Below are 23015 nucleotides of genomic sequence, written 5' to 3' on the forward strand. Positions count from 1 at the left end.
CTGCCAGGAGGAGCAGCTGGCTCCAGAGTTTTTGGACAATGAGGAGCACAAGGAAAAGGGACTCAACCCTTCTAAGCAACATGTTATGGGAGGGAAAAGTGGAACTGTCTGGTACAAATGTTGTTGTGAATAATTGCTAATTACAGGTCAGAAAATGGTGAGCTGTTTTCCCTAGCTGTACTTGTTAATGACCCTGAAATGTCTGGGGAGACCACTTGGGAGTCTAGCATGCCAGAGCTAGAGGTCTCCCAGGATAACTTTAGCACCGCTCAGCTAGGGGACCCAACACTGGGATGAAGTCGTGGAACAGCTTGTGGTGCCCCAGGCATTTAGGAGGACAGTGCTTAATCCAGCCCATTTTTCATCCCCTGGACGGGCACCTGGCATCTAAAAAAAATAAAAAACTGTTTGCTACAGCGGTTCTTTTGGCCTGGGGTGCACGCTGACGTAAAGAACTTCTGTGAGTCCTGCCCAACCTGTCAGATATCAGCTACAATGCTGATGTTGGATATTATCAGAGGTTTTTCCCATATTTTGCCACACTAGCACACTAGCAGCTCTACTTCTAGACCTCACCGGAGGTGGAAAGAACCTTCCAAGATCTGAAGGCTGCCATGTGTAAATGCCCAGTAATAATTGCTCCCTACTTTAAGAAAGAATTCTTGGTGCAGACAGACGCTTCAGAAGTAGGCCTGGGGGCAGTCCTGTCCTAGGTATGCCATTGTAGAACATTAATTACTTTGCCATCAGGTGGGCGTTGGAGAGCCCCAAATATTACCTGTTTTGAAGGAAGTTCAGGCTTATCACTGATCATGCCCACTGAAATGGATGGCCCATAATAAAGAGAAAAATGCAAGGGTCACCTGTTAGTTCCTCTCCCTACAAAACTTTCAATTTGTGGTTGAACATGGGCCAGGAACAGAGCAGGGAAATGCAGTTGCCCTGTCCAGGGTCTATTCAATTTTCACTAGCTGTGCTCAGCCCCAGGCTTGAGCAGAAGAGGGATATGTAACAGAGGGACAGAGAGGACACCTGTGTTACTGGGAAAAGTCCTGAATGGATTGTATGTGGGACCACCGTTTCTCTGATTCTACCATGGTAGAACCAACAGAGATTTGTTGCAGGGAAGCTCTAGCTTTCCCTGCTTGTTGTTCAAAATTTCTGTATTGGGGTTGGTTCTACTGGTAATCTGCAAGAGTAGTGTGGGGAAGATTCCCAACTTTGGGTTTCACATTTTCCGGGGACTCACGAGCCTATATAGCACACGTGTCACAGAGAGTCTGTCTCACACATTTACAGCATTTACAGCAGGGGCTGTAAATGTGTGAGACAGACTCTCTGTGCCCGTGACTGGTTTTGAAGCCCGCTCCAACCGTTTGTTTTGCCAGGATGCTCTTCTTTAGTTCAAGAGACTTTTTGGTGTCTCTGATTCAACCCTCTTTTCTCGTGATGCGGGGTAAGTGGCTTTGGAGAATCATCTTTGTTTAACAACAGTTTTCTTCATACAAGTCCTTAAAGAGATAGTCATATATTTTGTATAGGTTTATTTACAATGATCCTAATACCTATCTATAGGTGTACATATACTGTACATTGTATATAAGAAAGTAGTTCCTCACCTCACTTTCAATGGATAATGTTTTTAGAGCCACCTCTATGTGGAGCAAGTATATGTAGATATAGGAAAGTGTATTGATTGAGTATTTTGTCAATACAATATGTAAATCCACATATATACATTATTTACCTCTGCCCTGTAACAATTCAGAGCACAGGGGATTGGCATACTATTTATTGTAATACCTAGCAAAATATAGTTTAAAATAAAGGAAAATTGTTTTTTTATAACCGTATCATGTATTCGCCTCGATGGGCTTCCTCAGGGATAGTTATTTACAGCGTGCTTAATGGTCTATATGTGCATATACGAGTGCATAATATAAGTGATATATATATAATCATAGCATAAGATAAAACAATTTAAAACATAGGTATATAGGTAAACAGATATATGACTTAACATGGTGGCTATTGGTAATAATGATCAGATATTCATGGGTATCGACAATAATAATCACAAATTGGTTGTACAATTTAGTTGTTGCTGTAAGTTTTCTTTAAAGTTTTACATTGGAAAGTGGGGTAGAGGGATATTTTATTGAAAGTGTTACTCACGTACCCGTCACTGGAATAGTGACCCAAAATAGTCAAATTGAAGGTAAATATGTAAAAATTGAATATCAATTGGATCACAGCTGTGAAGGTTGCTGTAAATATATAGATAAATAATAAAGTAATTTTGGTTGGACAATCTTAGAGTATAATTAGGTAAATATACTGTCATATCAAAGAAGCTTAACAATGCGAAGGTAATGATAGTTGTAATACATACCAAGTATGTTCATAAGCTCTGCATTCCAGAATGCGGTTGATCAATATATACACATTTATATATTATTATATATTCACAAGAAAACTTTTTTTAAATGCAACAAGCAAAAAAACATTAAAAAATTATTACATTAAATTTAGCTATTTAAGTTTGATATTGCCAATGGCAAGAGATTGTGTCTCTAAAATAACATTAGAATATTAATTTTAGAGACACATCGGAAAGCTGGAACACACTACTACTCTCAACATAATTAAACCAATGTTGGTACAGTGTATTTGTCACACGTAGCCCTGATAACTATAGACCAACTACTCCACATCCTCCCAACACACACACAGCTGGCTTTGGGTTCATAATTAAAGAGTATGTATTAAAAGTGTTGTGCAGTTCATAGGTTTCATTGTTGATGAATAATGTATCCATACCTGTAATTTTATTTTTTAATTTTATGTACAATATGAGAGATATCTGGAGTGGACTCATTTGGGATGTGAACTCAAAATACATCATATAGGAGACAAATTTTTTTTTTTTGTAAAATTATTTGAAACTAGAACAAATAGAGTAGTTGTACATGAATACAATTAGGTGCTTCATAATCCTAATGTAGATTAAATAGAAGAAATTAACACATTTTTATTTTTAAACACCTTGGCCAAATCTGTACAGTTTTGCTTTACCTCACCTGTCGCTCACACAACTTCTCATACTCCTTTAGCAACACTCTACTGTCACCTCTGTAGCTTTTGGAGCTTGGGGACCATTAATATGAATTTTCCTAAAAAGATGAATACATTTGTACAATAATGATCTTCCTAATGGTGCCTGACAAGGACTGTGGAGGCTCTGATTCATTGATCAGCTCACGGTAAAGTGAAGTTTTACTATTGTTACTAATATCATAAGTTGCATTTTCTTTGGCATTGCTAATAAAATGTAAAATATTAGTTTGAGTTTTCTCACTCATTATGGCTATATTTCATTCGAATCTAAGACCAAACAAGAAATGATAGTTATCAAAGTCAAACTGATTGATGCAATTAAATATACCAGTTAAAGAAAATACACAGTTAAGGTCATACTTACCTAAAGGAGTATATGAGAAATAAACAAAAATCAAACAATCGGATGAAAATTGGTGTTCGTGGAGCGGGGTGACTGTTGAAATGGTCGAAACAATACTGAAGTATACGGCTTGACAACGGTTGCCTCATACAACTTAAGACTACACTGACATCATGCTGCGCCTCCCTTGTTTTTTGTCAGTTTGTGCAAAAAAAAGGCGAAAATGGTCATTCAGAATATAAGAATTTTTAATTTAGCAATAGATCACATCGAAAACAAAGCACCCACCAAAAGAAGTCATGAACTAGCAAATTTGCATTATCAATATAATCTCCTGGACACCTTGCAAGACATTAATCTTTCCTCCAGGGATTACACTCAGTATTCCACAGTTCATTAACATAATACCAGGTCATATTTTCATTCATTCCTCCTCTAACCCTACTCTAACCTTAGCACGCATACTATCCTCCTCCTGGTTGGATCACCACTCACTACTTATTCAACTGCAGCGGCTGGGGAGCACTCCTCTTTGAACCACTGGAGACTGAATAAATCTCAGTTAGTTTATAAATTAGTGTGTACAGAATTAGATCGACCGTGGGTTTATTTTCCCTTACTAATCCTACTGTTACCACATTTGGCCAAATCCAGTAGCTTGTGAGGTGGAAATGTTTTGGGCCAGAGGAGAACTCTTGCTTTCCATGCAGGGATGTCCATGCCAAAAGATTGGTTTCAGTGTTCCACCGGGCACATTCTTAAAAATCCAGTCCTAGGGGCATCCAGAGGCTGCTCAGGGGAGGGGCAATGTTACCACTCTATCCGCAGATCATCTGCCCAGCAAGCTGCAGGATCACCCGCATCCCTGTAGCCATGCATTTTTCATTGGTCTTGGCATCCCCAGCACAGAAACTGGGGCTGTGCACAGCTGAAGGAGACTCTAGAGTGGGTGCTGCAGCCAAAAAGCAGACTGTTCAATCCTGTCAGGGGGGGGGGGGCAACTTGTAACAGAAGGACCCAGCCACAATGACAGTCTTCTGGGAATGGCTCACTATTGGATGGACTTACGATCTTTGTACAAGATGTTCAGGGAGGGTATTATAAGTGGGAGATATCCAGTCCCTGAGTAGCACTCCAGTCTCTGTACACAGTGCGCCACCATCATCATTTCCTGCACCTGAGCCAAAGGTACCTTTGCCGGATGGAGGCCAGTTTCGGGCCTTTTTTGCTCATGTTTCCTTTATTTTTCCCTGCATGCCTGAACCTTTACTGAGGAATGTACCAAAGTGAGCACAGTAATTTCCTTACTTTATTCCAGCCTATGAAAACTGGAGACCCAGCTCTGTCTGATGTAGTTTCTCTTTTTGAAAGACTAGCAGAGCTTTATGATGAGCCCCGCTGAGCAGCCACATTTAATTTGTCACTATGCCAACTCCACCAATTTCGCATAGGTCTGTCTGAATAGCTGGATGAGCTGAAAGATGAACTAGTACGAGTTGGAATACCAGATTTGTTATATGACCTTATCCCACTAGCTACTCAAATTGGCCGGGGGCTCCGCAAATGTTAGATGGAAAGAGTGGATTTACCTTGTCTCCTGTGGGCTCCCCTTGCTACCTCTGTACCTGTCTTCAAGCCAACCTTTGCCTGTACTGTGGTGGATCAGGCCACTTCCTTCACAACTGCCCTGTCAGTCCCCTGGGTAAGAATGTGATAAGAATGTGGTAAGAATGAGATGTTCTCACTGCTTTTCCCAGTCCTGGCTATGTCCTCCACGCATGTGTCACTCCATTTCTCCCTAGAGGGCTCCAACGGAACTGTTGAAGTCCAAGCCATTACTGATTCTGGGGCATGTACATGTTTCCTTGATGTCGCCCTTCGTCACAGATCCCTACAAGACCAGGGGATCTGTGCCCCCTTCAGTGTCACCCACCTTACACTCCCCTGCTCCCAGCACCAGCTCTGCTAAGGGATCACCTCCACAGTTCACTTCCTGGTCTAGGTCATCTGACTATCTGACCTATCAGCAATCACCTGCCTATGAGTGCACGGGGGCTGCAACCTGGCAGTTGCCTGCAGCGCAACACCCTCACCCCTAGAGGCTCTGGTAAAGACCGCGCAGCTGCTTAGACTCTCTAGCCCACTAAGCTGGTGACACAAAGGGTCCACCATCCTGCCTTACAGCACCGTGACACCCTTGCTCAAAGACTCCATCTGCCACTGCGCACCAAGGAACTACCTTTCCCTCTGCATTTCGCTGGTGGTTCCACAATCAGGTCCAGGCTGGTTACCCAGGAATCTTCCCCAATCTGGAAAAATATTTTTCTTGACCATCAAGAATTTTAAACTTTGACATCATCTCCTCTCTGCTTTTCCCTGTTATCCAGGGCATACTCTGGTTGCAAGCTCACAATCCAAACATCAATTGGTCCACAGGTCAAGTTAACTTTTCTTCAGAATACTGCCACCAGTTTTGCTGGTCCAAATCCACTTGTCTACTGTGTGTGGATGTTCAAAAGGAGGATTTGATCATACTTGTGTACCAAAACTATGTGGACGTATTGGACAAGAAGGAAGCAGATTAACTACCCCCTAATCATATTAATGATTGCCCTATAAAGCTTTTACTAGGGGCCACGATTCCTTTGAGTGCAATTATACTCTGTTGAAGCCAGACCTTAACACTCTTAAGCTACGTACACACTTCCAATTATTATTGTTGTTAAACGAACGACGAACGATCCTGCACGATATCTGCGAACAATCGTATAGCACCGATCCTGTACATACAGATAACGACACGATCGTTCGTAGATATTGTACACACAATAGATACGATCGTTTGAGCGATACAGGGAGTGACGTGCACGACAGGAAGTGAACGAACGTTCGTTCATCACGCATGCTCAGACCATGGACGATCAACGAACGATCGTACACACGAACGATGGTCAACGATCGTCGTCCAATCCGATCCGCCGGTCGTTCATTTCCAACGACTTTCCTCGTTCGTCGGCGTCGTTGGTTACTTTTTTTACGAACGATTTTTGCCCAATCGATCGTTCGTCGTTCATTTTGAACGATAAAAATTGGAAGTGTGTACGCAGCTTTAGAGAGTACATTGAACAGAATCCTAAGAAGGGGTTTATTTTCCGGTTTATCTGGTGCTTTATCTTTGTTGAAAAGAAAGACCATACTCTGCGGCTTTGCATTTGATTAAAGCGACCTCAATCAAATCACTATTAAGAATCATTTGCCTCTACCATTGATTCCAGAACCCATCCAGCAGCTAAAACAAGCCAAAGTATTCACCAAGTTGGATTTGTGTGGAGCACACAACTTTGTGAGAATTCGACAGGAAGACAAATGAGAGACGGCGTTTCATACCCACTTTGGCCATTTTGAATATGTGGTGATGCCTTTTGGACTTTGCAATGCCCCTGCTAACATTCCAACATTTCATGAATGACATATTCAGGTATTTCCTTGATGTTTTCATGGTCGGTTACCTGAATGACATACTAATCCTTTCTTGAAGAACATCGGGGGCATGTTAAAAATGTTTTGGATTGCTCTGTACTCATAGACTCTATGCTAAACCTGAGAAATGTGAGTTTGAGAAAGACACTTTTTAGTTTCTCGGTCTGATCATTCCTACTGAACGAATTTTCATCCTGAATCCTGAAAAGGTTTGTGAGGTTCTTATATGGCCAGCCCCTGTGGACAAGAAAGAGAACTTCTCCGCTTTTGTCTCTGCTCCAACTAAGCTCACAAGTTCTCACGTTACCTTTTCATGGTCAGAAGAAATGCAAGAGGCTTTTGAAAGACTGAAACAGCTCTTTACCTTGGAGCCCATCCTGATTCCTCTCTTCCCTTAACCTCAGGGGTAGATGAATCGGAGATTGCAGTAGGTGCATTTCTATCTCAGTACTTTGGGCTTAAGGCCCTTCCGCACCCTGTCTCCTTCTTTACACAGAAACTCAGTCCTGCTGATAGAAAATATATTGGCAACCGTGAATTGTTCACTATTAAAACGGCTTTCAAAGAATGGTGCTACCTGTTGGAAGGGTCACTCACCCAGTCCGGGTCCTCACGGACCATAGGAATCTGGGAATCTGAGTACCTGAGAACAGCTTAACACCTTAGACTTAGACAGGCTAGCTGTGCCCTTTTCTTTTCAAGATTTGATTTTCATGTAACTTTTCGACCAGGGTCAAAGAACATCAAAACAGATACCTTGTCCCATATGTATCCTGATAGTCCCTACTGTTCCTGACAAAATTTTGTCTACAAAGAATTTCCTGAATGTTCAACCAGACAATGGTGTTCTTCTGACTTATCAGGACATGGTCTATGTGCCAAAGGATCTCCAGTTGTCAATCCTCAAATCCTGCCATGACTTTCTGTTGGCCGGGCATTTCGCGGTGTCTAGGATTGTAAGTCCTTCATGTCATCCTGTCCTTCATGTGCATGCTTCGAGTACCAGGGCCAAACTTTGGGGGCTTCTCCATCCTCATCTTATTCCAACCTGCCCTTGGACTGTGCTGTTTATGGACCTAATTGTGGAACTACCTCCATCCAGGGGTATATTTCAATTCTTGAAAGAATTACAAAAATGACACACTTTATCCCTATGAAGGGCACACCTTTTGCAGTCCCCACTGCTAAAGCTTTTTTGCGGGAGATCATCCGACTCCATGGGGTTCCTGATGAAATTGTATCTGACAGAGGAGTCCAGTTTAATTTTTGCTCTGTCGACAATTGCAGATCTGGATAGCCTTATCCTCAGAGTACCCCCCTCAGACCTGGTCAGACTGAAAGGACCAACCAGACTCTGGAATTACATTAGATACTTTTCCTCAGCATTCCAGGATGACTGGTCTTCCATCCTTCCTATGGCCAAATTTGATTACAATAATACCATTCATTCCATTAATGCTCACTTGCCATTTTTTGCAAATTCTCAACTGTCCTTCTCAAGCCATGGAACCTGAAGTCCAAGACCGATCTAACTTTAAGTTCAACAATCTGAAGATTCTCCATTCATCCCTGAACCAGGCCCAATCTTGTACCAAACTAACTGCAGACAAGAAAAGGATAACATGGCCACATATTAAGATTAGGGATCTGCTTTGGCTTTCTACTGAAAATTTAAAGCTTTTTTTCTTGTTTTTTTTTTCCGTCCCTCTAAGAAGTTGGGCCCTAAGTTTATTGGACCCTTCCAAATTGAGGACATCATTAACCCTGTAGTGGTTAGGCTCTCTCTACCAGAAACTTTAAGGAACCACCCTGTCTTCCATGTTTCCTACTTGAAACTGGTCACACAGAATCTATTTGGTCTTTGGACCCCTGCTCCTCCTCCTCCTATCATAGTCATAGCGGATGAATAATTTGTGGTTGGGGTTAATATGGACTTTGGAAGAAGATCTGGCCAAATCCAGTACCTTGTCAAGTGGAAAGGTTTTGGGCCAGAGGGGAACTCTTGCTTTCCACCCAGGGATGTCCATGCCAAAAGATTGGTTTTAGTGTTCCATCAGGCACATCCTGAAAAATCCAGTCCTAGGGGCATCCAGGGGCTGCTCTCAAGGGAGTGGCAATGTTACCACTTTGCCCGCAGACCATCTGCTCAACAAGCTCCAGCATCATCTGCATCAATGTATCTGTGAATTTTCCACTGTTTTGAGATCCCCTGCACAGAAACTGGGTCTGTCGACAGCTAAAGGGGATTCTGGAGTGGGTGCTGCAGCCAATGAGCAGATTGTTCAATCCTCTCATGTTGGGCCTTTTTCAGCTTTTCCAGTTCCAGGCTCAGGTTGCTATTCCTGTGCATTTCCTGCCTGCCTGGCAGCTGGGACTCTGTTTGTATTCTTTTTACCTCAGTTTGACTTCAACTCTGCCTTGTCTGATGTCTGCCCTGACCTTGGCCTGTCACCTCGGCCTGTCAGATAATCCTGCACCCATCAATGCTCAACTTTCTTTGGATTTTTTTTTCTTTAAGATTGTCCTTTACAAGTTAGACACCTTCCATGGATACCATAGAGATCTGCCGTGGCTTTCACTATTGAAGAAACTTTGGAGACATTTAAACATCCTAAATCAGGTGGAGTGCCAGGTCCAGCTGGCTTTCCCAAACTCTATTACAAAAAATTTGCAGAAATCCTAGCACTTCACCTAGATACTTATTTCTATTTCATTCAAGAGGGTAATGTCCTACTACACGAGCATAGTTCTACTTTTAACAGCATTATTCCCACTTCCCCCTTGCTTAAGCTATCTATAGGCCAAATTTTGACTTGAAAATCATAACTAAAATTCTTTTGATCGGACTTCTAAGACAATACATTTATCCAAATCAGGTGGACTTTCTTCCTTTTCATCAAGCCCCAGACCAAACCAGAAGTCAATTATTCTTATCAATTCAAATTGATATTTGGATACACAAAGATAAGCTGCCTTCAATTTATGTTCAGAAAGTGTTGTGGGACCATTTATTCTGTATCCTATGGGATATGGAGTTTGACCCCCATATTATGCCTACTTTACTCAGCTTTTATGAAGCTTGCATTTCACTGAAATTATAAAAATCCTTGTTAGTAAGTATTATAAGGGGGATCAGACAAGATTTTCCTCTCTCCAGTTACATAGTAACCGGAGGGTCCCTGGATCAACAGTCTCTGTTGTCTTTACTTTAAAATTTTAATCTCCCGTTATATATTGTGCTTCTAGTTAAGCATCCAGCTTTTTCTTTAGGCAATATATACCGTAGTACTTTTTTAAACTACTTTCTGCGGGAGCCAATTCCACATTTTTACAGACCTTATAGTGAAGAATCCCTTCTTTATCCAGAGCTTAAACTTCTTCCTCCAGACACAGAGTCCCCCCTTGTCCTTTTTAATAACCTTATCAAATTAGTAGGTAATAATTGAAAAGTGAGTTTTTACATTTTTTTGTTCTGTTTGTGCTTGTGTTAGCACCCCTGACCTTAGCATTTAGAGCCTTAAGGCATACATTGAGGCTTATTAGAACACAAATGTGCATATATGTCACTGCCTAACCTAATTGATTATCTATCATCATTCGATTCCTTCTCTGCCCTGCATATCAATAGAGCTAAATCCAGGTATATGTGGACCTTGATAGCTGGTCATTAGCCCCCCCTCCCCCTTCATGGCTTGGGAAGATTGTCTAAATTAAAATTAATGTCTATCTCTCTGGTGTACGGAAAAGTAAGGAATGTTCAAGTGGACACCAGTAAGAAAAAGATGTGACCTCACGTATATTCATAATGGTATGCGGGCTTGTAAGAAAAGATTTGAGCAAGAACATGCTCATATTTGTGTGTGTCAGCAGGGTGGCCTATTTAAATTCAGTCTTGAGCCTACTCTTGCTGACTGGACTTCAGCCTTGTATGGACCTGACTTGTGTTCCTGGATCACGTGTGATAACTCACATTGTACCCTGACCCTGCTCCATGGATTACTCTCGTTTCCTTTTTTCGACTCTCTCTAACCATTGATGATCTTTGCTTGTGCCTTGACCTGCTTTTCCACCACTCCTGTACTACACATGCCAACACATTGCCAACCCTTTGCTTGTTTCTTGACCTGCCTCTAATCTGCACTGCTATACCTTATTTACAGGCACTCGTGCCCTCACTGTGCTCAGTGCCCCATGTCATTACCATTTGGGGCTCCCATGGCCAGATTGGCAGGAGAAGCCACCGTTATTGTCTAGGACAGCCTAATACATGACACTAGGATGCTATATTTATTTTGCACACTCTTGATCCCTTTTCTGTAGCATTCCCCTGTTTTTTTAGCAGTGAAATTTATTTAAGGAAACAAGGGTCTATGGTAAATAAATCCACACCTTAGGCTTCCAAACTATTTGGGAGTTCTGAAATTGCTACTCTATTATATGGCTGCATAAATCCAATTATCACAGACCATATTCAACCTCAGTAGAAATATCTAGAGGCATGTTCTTGCTTCCAGGTTCCATCTTAGGGTTTGATGTGGATTCACTCTTATGCTGGAACAGGAGACATAATTGGAGAACAATGTGCTCCCTTAATACACCACTCACTCCCATATGGCGCTACCCTGAGTTTGAACCCAGACTATACCCTAACCACTTTCAGAAGTGGTTGAACAAAGGTTTTTGGAACTTTATAGGGGGTGAGACATTGTGGAGTTGTAATTCCTTATTAAAAAACATGGTATTCTCATAGGAAAATTGTTCCATTAAAGACTAGTCTGCTTCTTTATTAAAGGAAAACTCAAAGCAGAGTCCCCTGCAGCTTTGAATAGAAATGGCTATGGTCTGAATATCCATACTGTATCAAACCCTGTTCACCCCTCCTGGTGTGTTTTCCTATGTGGAACTACAGGAGTTTGGCCTGGGAGGTGGAGGACTAGGAGAATGTCTCAGAGGTTATTCATAAACTTGATATTTTAGCCTCCACTTTATACTTTGGGGGATGTAACCAGAGATGAACAAATTTTCTTATTTGGTGGACTTGTACTTAGGTATGGAAATTTATCATTAGAATTTATAACCTCATCTTCACTGGTATTGTGACAGAGAATCTACTCAAGTCACCTAAGAAAATGGTTTGTTTAACAAATCTGCAAAAACTTGCCCATTCCTAAATATTTCTCATGTTTAATTGACTAAATATTGTTAGCAGTTTGCATCACAATAGCTAAATATTGGAAGCCTCAAAACTAGCTTTTGATTATGCCAAATCCAGGGTAAGTTGGATCATGATTGATGATAAACTCTTCTGCACCCTGAAAAATGATTTGGCTAGTTTTCAAGATGTGAGACCCATGGATTCAATATTTAGCTTGGCTAATGAACCATCCTCAGTTGGAATCTTTTATTTCCCTTCTTTTCCTGTCCCTTCTTGTTGTCTGTGCTTTCTTTTCGTGTCTTTTTCCAATTTACTGCCACTATCCATATTTCAAATGACTTAGGTTGGGTCTACACAGACAGTTTCCCCAGCATTTTAACCTGAGGCTTTAAAAGCCCATGTTTGAAATTCAGGCATTTTTAAAGCTTGCCTTTAAACCACTGGAAAACATCTATGCTGTGTTTTACCACAATTATGTTTTCAAGCATTTAGAAATGCAGATAAACACCCCCATTGAAATCAATGAACGTGTTTACCCGTGTTAACCTTGTGTTTTAATTTTGAAACGCTGCAAACAGCATTATCTATAATGCTCAAAAACATGCTTCAAGGGAACACCCTGGTGTAGACTAGCCCATTGAAATGTATGGGAATTTGAAACATGGGCTTTTAAAGCCTCAGGTTAAACGCCAGGGAAACAGTCCGTGTAGACCTAAGCCTCAAATATAGGAACTAAATATATGATATTGTCACTTTTTACTCTCCTATCATTTAGGAGTATTGGCCCATCTCATTTGCAGGGACTGTTTACGATATGTTGGACAGTTTATTTGTTGCCTACCTCTGTGAAGGAAAGCTGGTATTACAGATAGAAATATTTTTTAAGGCAATAAATTTCCTAAAATATTATTGTTGACCTGGGACTTGCGCAGAAGGAGCAGCCAGAAGCCTCCTGGGATACGTGACATAGGTAAGTAAAAGTGATAAGTCCCCTTTAAGTGATTAAGAATCTTTATTTCTTTAGCACTAGTGAGCACTATTTTGTGCAGGAATGTAGACCCAGCCTAGCTTGATAGAGATGTGTCTATATTACCACGGCCTCACAGGATGTGGCTTAGATCAGCGGTCGCCAACCTTTCGGACCTCACAGGCCACTACATAATTTTAAATCCCACGCTTGGGCAGGGAGCCGTGTGAAATCATGATGCCAGAACCTGCCCACTCTCCCATCGCAGGCTCAGACCTGCTTGCTAAACATCCTGGGGGGCCTGTGACTACAGAGGACATGATCAGTGGGGTCAGGGGAAGGACCCTGTTGGGGAACACCGGTTGGCCACAGCTGGCTTAGGTGACGCTGGGAAAGTAAAGCAGTGTGCAGGGGAGCTGTGTTTTTTTACTACTAACAGGCAATTTATTTTTTTAAATGTTTTTTACAGATATTTATAGAACCAAAAATATTTAAATATACTGGAAAATCTATTTTTCATTGCATTCAGTGCTGTAATAAAAAGTAAATGCTGCCAAGACTAAAGGACTGTGTCCTTTTGTGACACAGAGATAAATAGCAGTATTCAGAGTGCAGCATGGGAACCAAGAATCCAACACTTCTGGAAGCAGAGAAGTATTCACTTTTTGAGGCATTTCATCATTACAGAGGGTTTTGGAGGTTTTTAGGGCCTTTCCATAGACTTGCGTACAAATACAAAATGTCCTTTAAGGGCCAGGTGGGCAATCTTAAAATTGGTAATTTTTTGTCAAAATTGTTAGACTTCCTGATAGTCTGGGTGGTGGTGATGCACCCTTACTGGGCAAGCCAGCAACATCACTGTCCCTTTACTAGCATTCTCCCCTCGTATTGTGTGTTACTTCCGCACCTTCTAAATTGTAAGCTCTTCGGGACAGGGTCCTCTCCTCCTGAGTCACTGTCTGTATTTGTCATTTGCAACCCCTAATTAATGTACAGCCTTGCATATTATGTTGGCGCTATATAAATCCAGTTTATGAATATTAATCATTATCAATAAAATAAATGAGGAATTAAAGAAACTAGTGGAACCATTACCATTGACAATATAATCCTAGGGGCTGAGTAGCCCATAGTGTACAAAACCATTTTGTAGTGTTCTTTTGGCTATATTAGCTTTTTTTGGTAATGCAACCTAGTTCACTGTCCTGACTAAATGTAATTTTACAAATAGGTCCAGACATGACTTAGCACTTTTATCTGTGTCTCCGCACCCTCTGCCGTTGTTAGGCAAAACCACTGCAACAAACGCTCGCCAACCACACTTCAGCATTTGTTTCCACGGTATTACGTAACCTAACCTGTTTATCTAGGCGTCTAGTACACGGACGCTATGCGCTCGGAAATGTATGTATTTATGATTGGCTGATGCAGAGAGTTACGCCTTAGCGCCAGGAAGTGTGTCTCTGGGGGATACAAGCCCTTTCCGCCTCTCCCATTTTCTAGTAGACCAAGTTCCCTATCGCATCTGGTAAATAATACACAGAAGGATTTCAGGACATGGTGGTTAGCTGATGTTTTAGCTCTAGTATTTTACCTTTCCCATGTTACGTTAAACCCCTTCTTTATCGCTGCTAGGATTAGGTGACGCAGTTGTGTGAGAGGAGGAGCAGTGTGGCCGGCAGATAGTCGGGAAGCTGAGGCCTGGTCTGTGGAGTTCGTGCACGTTCTTGGTCACGGTAAATATGTGGCTTTACTGTAGGTCTGTTGGGTTACTTTTGATAATGACCTGGTATATACTACGAGTGTGCCTGTCACCGTACTGCCTAATGTTTTAGTGAGGCCTTATACAATTATGGGGTCATTAGGGCCTGTTCAACGGGTTCTTGTGTTATGGTGATAATTACTGCTGTGAGGGTGGGAATACCGATAATGTTTTCATTATCGGCTGCCTAGTACAGGGTGTAAATACATTGGTGACATGTTAAGTGACACCTGAAAGGACCCCCCCCCCCCCCCCATCCTACATAGAGCTCCTTTATTACTTCCGGTTGTATTTCCAGACATTGAAGAAACATCCATTAAAGCTAAACCCTGGGAAAAAATAAAAGATGTCCTTGTAATGAGGTTTCCTAAAACTGCAATTTGTGACTGTTTGTTTTTGCCTAACGTAAAAAAGAAAGCACCTGCTTTCCCTATCCTTTTCTCCCTGAAGAATGCTTCTTTACCTCTTTAATTTAATCTCCAAAGATATCAGCGTTGTTTTCTCCGCAGTGCCCTCCATTATGTTCTAATTGCTGGCAGTGTATGCAGCGCTGGTGGGATATCTGTCCAGTGGCCAGGATGCACATGCCAGCTTTTGACTGACATCTTCTCTCTAATAGCTTGGTGTGACATGTGCAAGCACCATGACAGCTATGCACCTAAATAGAGACTGCACTATCAACAGCAGATAGGAGAGTTACTTTATCTTTTCAGTTCAAGGAGGTCAATTAAAATTATGGTGTTTTTTGGGGGTTTAACAATTCTTAAATGATTTATGAACAGCCCAGTTTACTTTTCTTTTCTCTCTATCATTTTTGATGCATCCATTTTGTGATGTCCTTCTGTTATGGGCTGGAAGTGTGTGGAGGTGTTTGATACTAATAGGTGATTGGATGTTCATTGACTTCTGTTTGTTACATTATAAGGCAAACCATCTTACAGTGTAAGCCAGAAGCTGGAATGTACTGGGTATCCATACAGCCAACATGCTATTTTTGACAAAGGAAAGATCAGGGCAGGGTTTTAATGTAATATATAATATACTTGCCTCCCTGATTACAAATTTTTAAAGTGGAATTTTAATTCCACTTTATTTCTATGGTAAGTTAATGCACAGGTGTGGTTAATACACAGAACTCACTGGAGGTCTTGCAGCTTTTGGGTTTGGATGGCCATGGATTCCTTGGTACCCCTTGTCCCAGGCTATAGGTTGTCCAGTAGGAGGAAGTGGGAGCATCAGTACTATAGTGTCTGGTACAACCAAAGGAGGTAAGGGTGGATTATTTAGGTTTTGTAGTTCTGGCTACAAAACTACTTAAGGACAGCAGTAGCTTCTACTGATCAAAAGGTGGAGGTGGCTGCAAATGTGTTGTGACCTGTGTTTGGGAGTAAGTCTCAGGTTCTGTGTCTTCCCAGGTCTCTTATTCTGAAGCTGGGAAGATAATAGAAACTAATAGAAAATCTTTGGGTTTTTTGACCTTGGGTGATTAGGATTTAGTGGTAACAGGTAATTATAAGTTGCCAAGTACATGTTTCCATGAGAAGAATTTAAAAAATTTAGACTAACTATTCTACTGAAACATTAAAGAAACCAGATTCATCTTTCAAAGATTTTGAGCTACCAGTGGACTATATGGATAAGAAATTACTGGTCTTATTGTATAAAGTATTATAAGCTGTAAACCATGGCCCTGAAGCCCAGTGTTTCTAATTGTTTGTGGCTAGGAAAGTGTGTGTGTAGCCCAAAGTGTGTGTGAGTTTTTATTTTTAGGGGTAGGGAAAAGTTGGAACACAGTGAGACATGGCTACAAGAAATAAGTTAATGGGGTTTTACCACATGTAGTAGGATAATGTAGACAGAAAAGAAGGGGCTTAATGGTGATATATTCAATCTATTGTATTTGTATTAGGATGGATTTAATATATAGCCTTTAAGCCCCTTTTCTGTACACATCATCCTACTACATGTGATAAATTTTGGGGTGGTTATAAGATTACCGTATATAGACATACACAACCTAACAACAAGAGAAAAAGAAGGGATGTGAAATATTTGTTTATTTACATTTGGATGAGGTTTTAACCCATCTGTATCTGAAAATAAAGAAATGTATTTCTCGGCTCCATATGAAGGGTAGTATAGCTAAAGATCCAGGTAGTTGATGCTACCTACAAGATCTTGTTTTGTGGAAAACCATTCATGGAAATGTTATTGTTTGGTGGCAACAATTGGCCTTTATACCAGAACTGAATTGCAATTTTTAATGGTACCCAAAATGCACCTTCCTCATTCACTACATCACAACTTTTTCAATAGTATTAGGAACACAGACATTCACACATATTTTGCTACAGGTTGAGATGTTTTAAAGGATCATTACCATCCTAAATCTTGACAATTTACTTATCTCAATTATTTCAATGATATAGGTCATTGAAATTAAACCATGACCCCTCCACATCTGCTGCAGTAGACATTAAACCTGAAAAAAATGTTTATTCAAGCTTACTCCTTAAACAAAACATGAAAATAGCCAGCTACATTTTTATCAGAAAAGTGACGTCTGTACTGGCCCCTCTCTGTGGTTTTTCTGTGCCCAGTTACCTACCAGACCCGTAGTAACCTTCCTTGCTGTATGTAACCACATCTGTACAAGCTTTACTAAAGAACATAAGGAGCTTGTTGAAGGCGTAGGGTTTTGGGGAATTCTGTTAGTTGGGTACCCATTGTCAACACCTGTAGGAGCCTGTGGCACACACTTGTTTGCTATGGTAGTATTGTGTACATGGCCTTAGTTACTTAGTAATTGCTCTTGAATATAAAGCATGTTTATGTGGTCAAGGGAAATCGATGTGCATGATGGCGCAGAACCTTCACCTTTAGTACCCCTATCTTAATTGGTGCAGAGATAAAGTCACTTTTTTTATTTCAGATGCCTTCAATAAAGTTGCAGAGTTCTGATGGTGAGATTTTTGAAGTAGATGTTGAAATAGCAAAACAGTCTGTGACAATCAAAACAATGTTGGAAGGTAAGTTGTCACAAAAGCGTTATGTCTGGGTTATTACATTATTTAAAAGTATAGATTGTCGGATGCATACAGCTGGTGGAGCCAACAGGCCAAATCTTCCTCATCAAGGTTCACTTAGAACAGCAACACTTTATGGTGACTCAGACTCCAACCCTTTAATATAGTAACTATGTATTTTTTATATTAATGGAAAGCACACAACATTCAAGTCCTTGTTTGACATGCTGCTTACCAGTTTTGTGAAGACATAGTGTAAATTTTCTTTGCACTTTTATCTAGTTTCTCTGGATGTAGCTTGCTAAAGACACCCAGCAAGGCCGTTTACCCAGTCACATTTACTGACATAGGGTCATTTTGCCTTTACCCTCTTGTTACTGCACTTCAAGCGAGGTAATGAGAAGAACCATGCTGAAGTACAAATTTTGGTAGGGGCATATGTTGGCAAAGGTTTCCTTGTGGGTGGCTTTGGGTACATCCTAGAGCGATGGGTGTAATTGTCAAAAAAAGGTGATTTTCTGTTGTGTATTCTGAAGCTTTGTGTTTTATGTTCACATTTCAGTGGATTGACAACAGATGTTTAGGACCTGAATATGTAGAATAAGCACTGTTTAGTCCAGTTTAAATTATGTAAACATTAAACCTTATTTTTTTACCCAGATAAACTTCACAACCATGAGCCAAGTCAGTTTTAAATTCTTACTAATATTTTTACAGGTGGACAATGGCCACATAATTTTTTTTTTTTTTTTTAATAAACTGAACATATTGCACCTCAAATGATGAATCTTTGTAATGTTTAATCTAGATTAGAATTGTATAAATGTTGCCTAATAGATGATCTTGTCTTCACTCTTGTAAAACTACTCAAGAATGTATTCATTATCTGTAAAGATAATGTGTAAAAGCCATGGCTATGTACACACATCCAATGATATGGGCCTCGGGGTTCGTCTCAGACGAAAATCTGACGTATACAGTCGCTGTCCACTTTCGTTCATGGATCCATCCTGGCGGATCCATGAATGACAGAAGACGAATGACCACAATGGAAGTGAAGAGAGGGGAGCGCAGTGGGGTGTCGCTCGCTCATTCTCCCCTCCATACAAAAAAATAGCGCGTATGTTTAACGTTCTTCATCCTTGAGTCTTTTGTCATTCTTTCACGATCGTTTCCAACTACAAAAATCTAGCGTGTGTATGTAGCCATAGTCTGTTTGCAGTCTTCTGTAGATCCACCAAGGTACCTAGATTTGCGTTTATTTCCCCTTTAAATTTTTTAGGAGACTTCAACTCTAGGAACTCAAAAGTTTGTTTAAAATTCAACCCTGGTTTTGAAGGGTGTCATGGTAGCTTGTAAAGTTATGGTATCTGCATTTCTTCTAAACCTCTTAAAAAAAAAAAAAAAAAATGTTTTTTTTATTGCTTTTAGACTTGGGAATGGATGATGAAGGGGATGATGATCCTGTTCCACTTCCAAATGTCAATGCTGCTATTCTAAAAAAGGTATTTAAAGTATTTTAACTTGAAAATATATTAAGATACTCCATCCCCCACCCTATGTAATCATCAGCAGAAAGTATATCTGGGATCCTTTTTTGTACTTTTTCTCTAGGTGATCCAGTGGTGTACTCACCACAAAGATGACCCTCCTCCACCTGAGGATGATGAGAATAAGGAAAAGAGGACAGATGATATTCCTGTGTGGGACCAAGAGTTTCTTAAAGTTGACCAAGGAACACTTTTTGAACTTATTCTGGTGAGTTTTGGGCAAGAATCTAGTTTCTGCAGATCTTCCAGTGTACATCTATATATTGCATATTTTAAGTATTTAAGCTCATATGTTTGTGTGTAGCAAGTGGGATATTTATTGTATATATTTTTTGCCCTGGGTTTTTAAACCTTATCTACAGGCTGCCAACTATTTGGATATTAAAGGATTGCTTGATGTCACCTGCAAAACAGTGGCTAACATGATTAAAGGAAAAACACCAGAGGAAATAAGGAAGACCTTTAACATAAAAAATGATTTTACTGAGGAGGAAGAAGCACAAGTAAGATTTTTCATATATAAATATAGGGTCACAAGTTTGTGAAGGGAAAAATCTGTTTGCTGTGTGCTTAATTGACCATTCTTCTGACTTTTGTACTGCTTTTGGGGGATGTGATTTCCTTCTTGTAGGTTAGGCACTACACGCATGCTTCTAATGGCTGCAATGAAAGAAAAGTACATGAAGTGTGGCTTAATGGACGAACATAAAACATTCTGTTGGCTGTATGTGAATAATGCATGTATAATATTGGTTTTTATAGATGCGCGCACACCCCCCCCCCCCGACCATGTGAATAAAAGTTTACAGATACACGAATATATTGAATATTCAGAAAGCAGATCTGAGGTGCAGTTAAAAGATGGACTAGATTTATTGTGACTGTTGGCATCATTGCACACATCACAATCTGATAAGAAACAAATTGTTTCTTATGAATCTGTATTCTGAATATAAGGTAGTAGGGGGAATCTGCCCTATTACAGGTTCACAAAGTTCTACAGCCATATGCTATCTTATCTTTAATGTTGTCAATCATTTTGTGTATTTTGGTCTTGTACATCTCAAGACACAATATTATATCGTTTAGGATGAAAATGCAACAAAAAGTTGAAATCTTGGTAAAATCTTCAGCTCCGACAGGAAGGGTTAAATTGGACAAACTTGTTCTTCTGAAGTGCCTTTATACTCGTGCACATATGCCTGCACTTTTATTTAAATAATTAAAACTGAAAACTTGATTTAAACCTTTTTTCCATTTTTATATAGGGATTAATAGGTCTCTAATTTTGCCGGACATATTTGCACACTATGGCATCAGTCTGGAGGCTAATCACTTACTGTTATTGAAAACAAATAGCCAGTTGATGATTGGTTTGGTAACTTCTTTTTAGACTTAAAAAAAACAAAAAAATTAAAACTATTATCTAATATTTGGTTAAAATTTGTTTTATATTCCAGGTACGCAAAGAAAACCAGTGGTGTGAAGAGAAATGAGCGGGTGTGCCCCTTTGTCAATAACACACTGAATTGTTCCAATTAGTTGCACTGCTCTGTTTATAATAGACAAGTCAGCTCCACAGCTTACCATTAGCAGCAGAGTGTTTTGCTGCATGTTTTGTCCTGTATAAATATTTTTTTTTCCCTCCCTTTCCCAGACTGTTTTTACCATTGTATTCTTGTGTAACTTTTACTATTAAACTATAATAAATCTGTGATTTGTGTGCTTTGAAACACAAAGTGGAATCAAAGTTTTCTTCCTAATGTCATCTCAGCCAATCGGTGTGTGTGAAAACAGTTACATTGTTATGCACTAATGCATTATGGTTTGGAAAAAGAAGGCTATCCTCCCAGGATTAATGCACACTACAGGCTGAATTGACAGTTCACACATGTCTTAATTTTCGGTTCTGATCTCATTTTACCATCAACCACTAGAATTAAGAAAATAGGTTTCATCTGTGTTGCTGTTTAATGGTAAGGTTGGAGCTACACATGGTTTTTTCATATCCCTTTTTTCCTTTCTTGCTTGTTACCCTTATCAATATCAATTTTTTTTTTCATTTTGTTTACTGTGAGAATAATCTCATGGAACTGTTGTGATTTTTGACCAGAAAATAAAACATATGTGCAGGGCCAGCCTTGTTCTTGACATCATTTGCTCAGGAGATCCCAAATCTATAACTTGATCTCAGCATTCACATTCTATGTAAATGTATTTATTTAGTTTTTGCTGTTGCTCCTTTTTTGGGGAGGAGGGGGGATATACTTTGCTGGCTTTATTTACTCAATAAATTTGATCAAAGTTTACTTCTTTGTGAAAGTAGCATTACATCCTCTTAAATAGGGTTTACCAGCTATTAGTATATCACACATTCATGTACCATTACCGTTTAGTATCAAGAACTGGCAAATATACTTGCTCTCTGCACACTTAAGCTAAAAACCGGTATTGAGATTTCTCTGAACATTTTTTGTACCCTACTGTATTTGAGTGGATGTAGCCCATGTAAGCATAAGGCCTCTTGTGTTGCTGACTCTGAATTGCTACATGCTACTCTTCATGTTGGCCTGAATATGGCTTAATTTATTGCTTACTCTCTTACTCTGGCTGTCACAATTGTGCCAGAGGTCACCCATGAGTGGAACTTCATGCTCCCTCAGTCAAAGATACTGTCTTCATATAGTTTAATAAAGAATCCTTAAAGGGACACCAGCATTGTGGTAACAATGCCCCCCTGCCTTGCTCATTTGGCAAATGTGAAGAATGTTCTTTGAGCAAGGAACTAGGAAATAAACGTTAGTGTTGTCTAGGTAGGATACCCCAAGATGACGTAGGGGGGGTCTTCCTTTTTTTTCTTTTTCTCCTCTGCTAGTCCGAATCTGAGCTCTATTTCTAAAACACTTGTAAATGTTTTAATGGGCTGAAAAGGATTTCAAATGGCTTTTCAGGCTGGCATAACACCTGTACTGTGAAGGCTGCTATTGTTTTGGTTTTGCTTTTACATGGGAAGCATGAACAGTTGACTAAACCTGATGTACATCTGTCCCACTATGTCTTCTCTAGCTTCTATATTTGCCTCATTGATGGTGTGTTCGTAATAAATTTAATCTGTAAGAGCAGGTTTGAACTTTCCTAATAAACAAAGTTTAAAGTATTTTTGCTTATGAATATTTTTTAACCTTCTGTAAAGTAAACATTTTTTTAAGCATTAAAAAAAAAAAAAAAAAAAGACTTGTAATGCAAAAGGACAACTTGCATAGCTACAAAGTAGGTTAGGTTAAAAAAAAAAAAAGACATAAGTCCATCAAGTTCAACCACTAGGGAAATAAACTTATCCCATATATAAAACCCTAAAAGACATAGTTGGTCGAAGAAGGCAAAAAAAAAACCCATGGTACAATTTGCTTCACAGGGAAAAAAAAATTCCTGATTTCATGGGGCAATTGGATGTTCCCTGTATCAACAGTCCCTGTTCTTTTTACTTTAAAGCCCTAATACCCAGTTATATTCTGTGCTTCTAGAACAGGGGTCAGCAACCTTTACTATCAAAAGAGCCATTTTGCCTCCTCTTCCACTAAAGAAAAATAGTCTGGAGCCGCAAAACATAACACA

At 39.9% G+C, this 23015-nt stretch overlaps 1 protein-coding gene across 1 annotated transcript; it reads left to right on the plus strand.

Moving 5' to 3' along the window:
* Positions 1-14665: 14665 nt before the first annotated feature.
* On the plus strand, positions 14666-21139 carry SKP1 (S-phase kinase associated protein 1). The gene is made up of 6 exons (XM_072400768.1): positions 14666-14798; positions 17757-17853; positions 19282-19355; positions 19465-19608; positions 19763-19903; positions 20861-21139. The coding sequence occupies exons 2-6, from the start codon at positions 17757-17759 to the stop codon at positions 20894-20896; spliced, it is 492 nt and encodes a 163-aa protein (XP_072256869.1). The 5' UTR covers positions 14666-14798; the 3' UTR covers positions 20897-21139.
* Positions 21140-23015: the final 1876 nt, after the last annotated feature.

The sequence above is a fragment of the Pyxicephalus adspersus genome, chromosome 2 (assembly GCF_032062135.1).
Source record: "Pyxicephalus adspersus chromosome 2, UCB_Pads_2.0, whole genome shotgun sequence".
NCBI classification, from domain to species: Eukaryota; Metazoa; Chordata; class Amphibia; order Anura; family Pyxicephalidae; genus Pyxicephalus; species Pyxicephalus adspersus.